Genomic DNA, 9,225 nt, shown 5'->3' with positions numbered 1-9,225 from the left:
GGTTGTGTGTAAATAGTACTTTATACAATGGAAGTGGCTCCCATATATATATTTCTTGGAGGAGGAGCTGCCCAGCGGTGGTGGAGGGCTGGTGGAGGTGTGTGCCTGCACCTGGGCCTGGTGGCTGGCCACAGAGAGTGGCTTTGGCATTCTAGGGTTCCCGTCCAGGATCAGGGTGGCTATGGCGCCAGCACCCCTCTCAGATAACTATATAGCATTTATTTCACAGTGAGAGCCCTTGTTTGAATGTGCACAAGGAGCAAAGGACTCATATTATGAAGAGGGACTTTTAGGAGTAGGTTTAAGAAAAGAGAAAAGGAAGCTAACAGAATCACCTTTACTTTTTGAATGTGTGAGAGCACAAACTATCAGGTTAGTCGGGTTTATACGAAACATAGCAGAGGCTGTAAGTCTTTAATAATTGGCTACTTAGTAAATGCAGCATCTGAATAACTCCCAAGTTACAGCAGCCAAATGAATGAGCTCATCGCATAAAGACAGAATATACATCGAAACAACCCAGGACAAGGTTGTTTTTGCCTTTATGGATTAATCAATGATAAATCAGAGCTGCCATTTAAAGACTCCTCCTTGAGGCACTTCCTAAATGGAGCTAAATTTCTGACTATTTCTTTTAGTTTGATTTTCTATAGATGACCCAGAGTTCTCTTCCACTTAAATATGTTCTGATAGACACACTTTTTTTTGGTTTGTTTTGCATATCATTTAGATTCCTGAAAGAATGCTTACAGACACTCCATACTGGATTTTTTTCTTTAGTATAGCAGCTTAATGAAATAAAATTCACATACAATTCTTATATTTAAAATATACAGTTTGTTGGTTTTAGTATATTCAGGGAGTTGTACAGCCATTACCACAGTTGATTTTAGGATATTCTCATAACCTCAAAAAGAAACCCTGTACTCATTGACATCACTCCTCTCCCTCAGAACCCTAAGCCACTAATCTACCTGTTCTGGACATTTTATATAAATGGAATTGTACAATTTTGTTCTTTTTGACTTGCTTCTTTCTCTTAGCATAATGTATTCCAGGTTCACCCGTATTGTACTGTATATCAGTACGTCATTCTTTTTGTTGCTGAATAACATTCCATTGCATATATATTCCACACTTTGTCCATTCATCAGTTGGTGGACGTGTTTCCACTTTTTGGCTGTTACGAACAATGCTGCTGTGGACATTTGTACGAGTTTTCATGGACATATGTTTTCTTTCTCTTGGGTATGTAGCTAGAAGTAGAATTGCTGGGTCATATGGTAACCCTATGTGTAACCTTTTAGGAATGCCAAACTTTTCTATAATGGCTCTACAGTACCGAATTTTAAAGTATTGTGTTTTAAAATTCAAATTATTTCACAGACTTTTAAACTTAAGTTATTGCAACTAAATGTTGACACATTGAGTAAAAACTATATAGTGGTATTATTATAGTACCTCTCTTTAATATTTCTGATTTTATTTTAACCAATAGGAATAACTTGTTCTCTTTACTGAATTTTTTCAAAGAGCAAAGTGATAAGATTTTTAACCGTATTTTATAAGGTCTTTATGGCATAAAGTAGTGATTGTTCTCTACTCCAGATATGAGCCAATGAAACAAGATAAAATTGGAAGGACAAAGGGGAGCTGCAAGGAGGAATATTTTGCAGAGCTTTATCTTCCAGTTTTTGTGTTTTGTTTTGAGAAAAACTATTTTATCTTTGCAGGAAAGATGAAGAACGAAATTGCTGCCGTTGTCTTCTTTTTCACAAGGCTAGTTCGAAAACATGATAAGTTGAAAAAAGAAGCAGTTGAAAGGTTTGCTGAGAAATTGACTCTGATTCTTCAAGAAAAATATAAAAACCACTGGTATCCTGAAAAACCATCAAAAGGACAGGCCTACAGGTAAAGGATTAGATTGGACTAAGTAAAGAAGCTGATCAGCTCCTGAAATGAGTACAAAGCCAAAGGACTGCAGGGTGTCCAGTCATGCCTTTCATAGTTTATCTGCAAAATACAGAACTCTGGGGTGTCTTGGTATTTGTTTCCTTACTTATTTGAAAATACATGTATTTGTTGTGGAGTCCCCCTGCCTGGACTTGGGAGCTCCCAAAAGTTAGTCTACCAGGAGTTAGTCTTCTTGTAGTTATAGTTTGACTCCTGATTGAGTATGTTCTCTCTATATCACAGGTACTTGGAGGTTTTCAAAATTCTGGGGGACCACCAAAACTGTCATCTATAAAGGTGCATGGTAGGAGTTGAGGGAAATGAGTCTCCTTGAATCTAAAAGTAAATTATATGTTAACATGTTTTTTCAAAAAATTAATTTTATAGCAAACAGGAACTAAGCTTATTAGACACCTAATTCGTTCTTGACACAGGAAGAATTGCACTTATACTAGACATAATTCTTTATTGTAGAAGCCAATGTAACTATTTTATAGATGAAGGTAACTTACCTAAGATCCACAACTGGTAAATATTAGCTCTGAGATTTGAACTCAGGTCTAACTGACCCTAAATCCTTAAGGGCTTTCTGTATACCACAGTGTGACCACTACCTTGCCTCTGAGGGAGAAGGTAATATTCACTTGAAGCTGTCCTTTGTACTTTGGTTTGAAGTTACATTTACAGCTTAAAGTAAAGAAGAGCAGACTCTTACAGAACATGTCCTAGCATGCTCACTCCTTAGTATTGATGTGACCGCTCAGGAACCTAGCTAGGTTGAGAATGTTCTGCTAAACTCGTCTCAAAACTTGCCCCATTTGTGGCCACAAAAAAGAAAAGTGGAACAGTTGTGGCTATCATGATTACAGAAATTCTTTTACTTATGCATATTGCTGCCCCCAAAGTTTCTTCCACAAATCAGCACTTCTGTGATGTAAAAATTGAGTTCTTGTAAGTACAAGACTATTGAAAGAATCAACAAGGGAAGTGAAAATATGATTTGTTTATTTCTCATTTGCTAAAAGCCAAATGAGCCTGTGTCTATTGAAAAAGAAAAGAATCAAAGTGATCGATGTATTTTCTCTTTCAGTTTTACCCAAAGATGTTTCCTGGTAAATTGGAAAATGTGGTGAATTAAAGTAGAAATGTGGATGTTCTATATAAAGTAGACTCAAGTTATTTTTTATCTTGTCACTTGATTCTCTTAGTTGTTTTTTGCACATTTTCATTATGGATAGAGTGAACAGTTTTTGTGTGTTAGAGCTATTGAGGCTTACACTGATGTAATTGACATTGGATGAAGGCATATGGAAGTGCTAAGCCACCGTACTATTACTGAAAAAGGAGACACTGTCAAGTAAATGCTTAAAGGTCAGACAGTGTATAATTTCATTTCCATTACTTCTAAAAACTTGAGGAGAAAAAGTTAGCCAAACCGGATTAAATTGGCATGTGATCAGAAGTGTCATTATTAAGTCATTTTTAAGCCATCTTTGAAGTAGAAAACTATTAGACTTAATAGTGGGTTGTTACTATTATAAAAATGAATAGATTGTAGGATTAACCAGAGTTTGTATACTCTTCGATCCATAGATTAGGTTGGACATGTTCTTTTTCTTCTAAAGTGCTTATAAATTAAAAATTGTTTCTCTGCAATATATACAAGTAAGATGTTTTTGGAGGACAGTTTGGCATTATCAAGATCTGGAAAAATATTCACACTCTTGAACAGTGTCTCCTAAAAATATATTCTAGAAACATAGTCAGAAATGCATATAAATATGTATGAATATGGATGTTTCTTACACTTTATAATTGGAAACTAAACTGGTAACAATAAGTAATTGATAGACTATTTTTATGCAACTTTAAAAGGAAATCCTGTATTTGAAGAGTGGTTAATGGATAAGTAGTCACAGTATATAGAGAGTGAAAAACAGCAAAAAATATGTAAGATATGTTAATTTTGTTGAAGCAGAATCTCTAAACTATATTTACATATATATTTTTTAAGCTTAGAACCTACATCACTCTCCTTGTACATAACAAAAACACATAATTATCTAAGATCTCTCCTTACCCTTAACTCCTTTTGATTCTAGGGCACATGGGACTTTTGAATCAACCTAAACAACATTAGAATGTATAACAGACCATCTTATAGAAAGGAACAAAGAGCATCTTACATGCTGTAAAATAATTTTTTTCACTTTAAATTTGCTAAATTGTTAATGATATTATGATAGGTACAGACAGAATAGGGTACTATTTAATAAAAATGAACTTTGGAGTCTGGTGGTCTGGATTAACCATTTTTTAGCTGTGATGTTGGGCAAGTTATTCAAATTCTCTTTGCCTCCTTTCTTAAAATGGGGAAAATAGTATCTAACAGGGAAATTATGAAAATTAAGCGTTAATATATGCAAAGGATTTAGAAAATTGTCTGTTGCACAGTAACCTTCAGAAAGAGTTGTTAATTACAGTTGACCCTTGAATAACAGGCAGGGTTAGGAGTGTTGACCTATGCAAAGTCAAAAAATCTGTGTATACTTTTTTACTTCCCCAGAATTTTAAGTTGCCCCTCAGTGTCCCTGGGGGAGGGGTTCCAAGACCCTGCTGAGATACCAACATCTGCAGTTGCTCAAGTTCCTTATGTAAAATGGCATAGATCATAGCATACAGTTGGCCTGCTTACCCACAGACTCCCAACCACAGACCGAAAATAGTGTACAGGTACTTACTGAAAAAAATTTGCATATAAGTGGACATGAGCAATTCCAACCCTTTTTGTTCTAGAGTCTGCACTGTATTATTATTTAGATATGCATATTAGCTGTTACCAACAAAATTTCACTTTTTAAAGGGAAATACAAATCAACTAATAATTTCTTTTAAAAACTTTAAATGGCACATTATTCTATTAATGTCATTGCATTTATGGTATAATTACTATTTGTCATTTACATTGTACTTTCTATATTTTATTTATTTACTTTTGGTTAGTTCTCACCAGAGGATGTTTTTTCCATTGCTCTTCAGAGAGTGGAAAGGGGGGAGGATAAGAGGGACAGAGGAGAGAGAGAAACATCGATCTGAGACATATTGATTGACTGCCTCCCACATTAATCCTGGGGTGGTGATCGAGCCTGCAATCCAGGTGTGGGGAATTGACCAGGAATTGAACCTTGACCTTTTGGTGCCCAGGTCGGCACTCTATCCACTGAGCCACACCAGCCAGGTGTATTTTCCATATTTAGAACTTTGGGTCTGAGGAAGAGATAAAAAGACTTAATCTAATTTCACCCAATAAATAAGTTACTGGCACTAATACTAAAACCTGGGTTATCTTAATTGATTTCTTAGTTGTTGGCAATAAATACTTTCATTGTAGCTACCTTTTTTCTGTAAGCAGAATGCTTATTTTAACATGTATTTTTGCATTTGTACTAGGAGCCATCTTTGAACAATTCTGTCTAGTAGATATATTTGTTAGGTTAAAAAATAATGGAACAGAAGCTCTATTGTTTTAGAAATCTTTTCACTTATTTTGCCAGCTATTAAAAATAAAGAAAACCCTTGCATAACAGAAGTTAAATGAAATAAGCCAATAACACTTTTGGGTTATATTTTAATCTTAAGTATGTGATAGGAATGCTTCAGTGTCCTTGACTGATTGTATTTTTCTAGAAAAGTTATAGGTAAGGCAAAGGACATAATTTTTAACACTTACTTTATTACCTGGGATGTATAAGGTCATGACAGATCAAAATTTGTCATAAAAATTTCTAAATATTATTTGAAATACTGGTTGAGGTCTTTTGTTGTGGTAGGTTTTGCTAATATGTAAACGTGGCCTATTAAAACTTTTGCCTTCAGAGCTCTAAGTAATTTCATGCAACTTTAATACTCCTTACTCATTTAAACACGTTAAGCGCCATGCCAGTCATCGGTTACTGACACTATACCTTCTGTCTGGAAGACAAAACAGGCTTGGTGCTTAACATGTAAATGTACATGTTAGATTAGTGTTTTCTAGGTAAAATGAAGTAGAGCCAGTTCTAATGATTTCCCTGGGCTCACACAGATGCCCTTTTCTTTTTACCAGGCTGGGTAGTCTTGTTGATGCTGCCTCTTTGCCTTTAGTTCATATTTATTATCTGTGTAGGATAGATATACTCTGGAGTTCTCTGCCAGGGTATTTTTTTTGTAATTCATGTTGGCAAATACTGAAAGATATAACAAGGCATATGATTATGATTCAAGTAAAGCTATTAACATTATTCCACTTTGTTGTAGGTGCATTCGTGTCAATAAGTTTCAGAGAGTTGATCCTGACGTCTTGAAAGCCTGTGAAAATAGCTGCATTTTGTACAGTGACCTGGGCTTGCCAAAGGAACTCACTCTGTGGGTGGACCCATGTGAGGTGTGCTGTCGGTGAGTTTTTGAATTTGGTGGCTGAACTGATTACCATGCTGGAATTGACATAATGAAATTCTTTCAGATACTGCCTGCTTGTGTATTTTTATGGCCAGAAGTTGGTTGCTTGACTTTTCAGATGTGGATTTTGTAAAGTACTTTTCGGGAGGTGATAGTGAGTGATAGTGAAGGACTGGTTACCTTCTTGTTTTGTAGCCAAAGAAACTCATAAACTGATTGGACAGTTTTTCTAAAGCTTTGCCAACAAGTTTATTATGGATCAAGAAGTAAAATTTAGAGACCTAGACTCCTGAAGGTTAATTATCGTCTTTCATTGGTGGTGCCCTTGTCTTTTCCCCCTTCAAATTCGGAAAGAAGCTAATCCCAAATAATACTGGATAACTTTTGGTTGGTCTCTGTTTTTGTTTGTTTCTACCCTTGCCTCCCTTTTTGATTTTTAAGTGATATTTTCGTGGTTTTGTTTTCATAATGGAAATTATTTTTTGTATCCAAATGAGCAGAATTGTAAAGGTGAGTGTTAGGTCTGAAATTTAATTGTACTTTGTTCATTCTAAAAACATTCATTGTGAGCCAGGCATTCTTAGTGGTGTTTTTTTAAAAATGAAAGTGGCATTTATCTTTCAGGTAGTTCAAAATGTAATAAATTAGAAGGAAGAATAAGCAGCTTACAACAGTATGGTTTGTGCTACAACAGAAATATGTACAAAATGCAGTCAGTTGATGGCACAATAGAGAAAATTACTGCTCTGCTGAGTGCTGAGAAGACTATTGAGTAGGTGATACTTGAGCTGATTGGGGAAGAGGGGGTTGCAGTTGACTAGATGACAAGATGAGAAGGACATTTCCAGGCAGGAGGAACACGATGAACAGATGCTTGGAGCCCTCTGTGAATAATTTTCTATAATTGTTCCTTTAGGGTGTTCTCTTTAATTTTGAGGTACAGTTCACCTGTTGACTGTAGTAGAGATGCTTTAGGATGCAATCCTAATAAATTTCAAAGATACATATTATTAATAATACCTTTGACCTGATCTCCAGCAATGAAAGTGGAGGTAAAGACATGTTGTGCCAAAAAAATACATGGTTTTTCTTTCATTGAATTGTCTGGACTGCCCTGGAGCTGCCTAATTATAAGCTATTGCTTTGGGAAATCAGGCATAGGTAGTAGATTCTCTGACACTCCCTTCTTCTCAGTTAGGAAAAGGAAGAGCAAGACATCTCAATTTTTGACCCAAGAAGGTCAAACAATTTAGATTCTGGGACTAAGTAAGGACTCAAGTGAGACCAGGATCAGACTTTAAAGACTGGCCACTGGACCCTTGTAGAAGAGCTCAGTATACAAGAAATAACTCTCACAAAGTTACTATATTGAATTGCTTGCATTTTTATTAGGCCCACATTTAGATCCTGATTGACTCTTATTTTAACACAGTTCTTTAAGTAGTTGTGTAGTTTTCAATAAAAAATTATAAGCATCATTTGAAAGGTTGTTCATACTATTCAAGCTACAAAATAAAAAAGGTCATTTAGTTTAACATAGAGGTGGAAGCAAGAAAACTGAAGAGTTAGTACAAGTGTATTAAATTAATGTTTAATACAATGATCTTATATCATTAGGGGAAAGTTTCTATGTCCAAAGAGGTTTAAGAAGGTCTGTAATTATATAAACATTTTGGACATAATTATTTGAAATGTTTAAACTAAATCTTGGCACCTGAAGATAAAAGCTTTAGTTATGTGGACATTCTACTTAAGTGGGTACTTCATTACTTGTCCAGATAATGAAAAATTACTGTGCTTTCATCTGGTTAATATAAGAAAATCTTTATATTCAGTAGCCTTCTAATTTATACGTGATTAAAATTTTGCCAAATGTTGGCTGTGATGTTATTTTTTTTTTCTTCACATCACCTTCAGAATGTGGTGATTCAATGACAATAGAACTCCCCAAAACGAAAGATGAGTAGAGGTTATACTGTAAGTTAATAGAGAAGATTGAGATAGCGATTAGTGCTTGTGGATCAAAACTGGAAAGAGCCGAAACCGGTTTGGCTCAGTGGATAGAGCGTCGGCTTGCGGACTGAAAGGTCCCAGGTTCAATTCCGGTCAAGGGCATGTACCTGGGTTGCCGGCACATCCCCAGTGGGAGATGTGCAGGAGGCAGCTGATTGATGTTTCTCTCTCATTGATGTTTCTAACTCTCTATCTCTCTCCCTTCCTCTCTGTAAAAAATCAATAAAATATATATTTTAAAAAAAACTGGAAAGAAATATTCTAAAAATTAAAACACATGTGATCTAGCAGTTATAGAATTGAATAAATATATGAGAGTCATTAAAAATAAGTACTAAATAACTAATAACTAGAGACTAGCTCAGGTTATGAAAAAATTGAAATGCACTGAAAGAGAACATTCTTCAGAGTCAGAATTACTACATCAGGATAAAGTATTGGAAAGATGCCAAGTGTTATATACTTAAAAGTTTATTACTTAGTGAAATATTTGAGAGGATACAGAATAGATAACAGATCTTTCCAATAAGGAGAATCTCGCAGCTTTATTATCTACTCAGTATATTTCTATACCTTTAAAAAATAACAGTGTGGAATCTCAGAGGGAAGGTCAAGGAGGGTGGGAGGTAATCAACCAAAGACCTTGTATGCATATACCGTATTTGCCGGCGTATAAGACGACTGGGCGTATAAGACGACCCCCTAACATTTCCACTCAAAATACAGAGTTTGTTATATACTCGCCGTATAAGACTACCCTCTCTTCCGCACACCTTCCACACACCAAATAAAAGGTAAAACAATATCAGATTTGATTTTAAC

The 9,225-nt window shown here is 35.3% G+C and overlaps 1 protein-coding gene across 1 annotated transcript in view; it reads left to right on the top strand.

Annotated features, from left to right (window-relative positions):
- The first annotated feature begins 1,717 nt into the window (after positions 1–1,717).
- The window catches only part of BTG3 (BTG family member 3), a 16,659-nt gene continuing 9,151 nt past the window's right edge, over positions 1,718–9,225 (top strand). The window contains exons 1-2 of the mRNA XM_006774454.2: positions 1,718–1,911; positions 6,250–6,387. Coding sequence (XP_006774517.1) covers positions 1,739–1,911; positions 6,250–6,387 — 311 coding nt within the window. The 5' untranslated portion in view covers positions 1,718–1,738. The remainder of the gene's footprint in view (positions 1,912–6,249; positions 6,388–9,225) is intronic.

This window comes from Myotis davidii, unplaced genomic scaffold (assembly GCF_000327345.1).
Source record: "Myotis davidii unplaced genomic scaffold, ASM32734v1 scaffold647, whole genome shotgun sequence".
NCBI classification, from domain to species: Eukaryota; Metazoa; Chordata; class Mammalia; order Chiroptera; family Vespertilionidae; genus Myotis; species Myotis davidii.
Note: the sequence above shows the minus strand (reverse complement) of the source record. Positions and strands in the feature narration are given on the sequence as shown.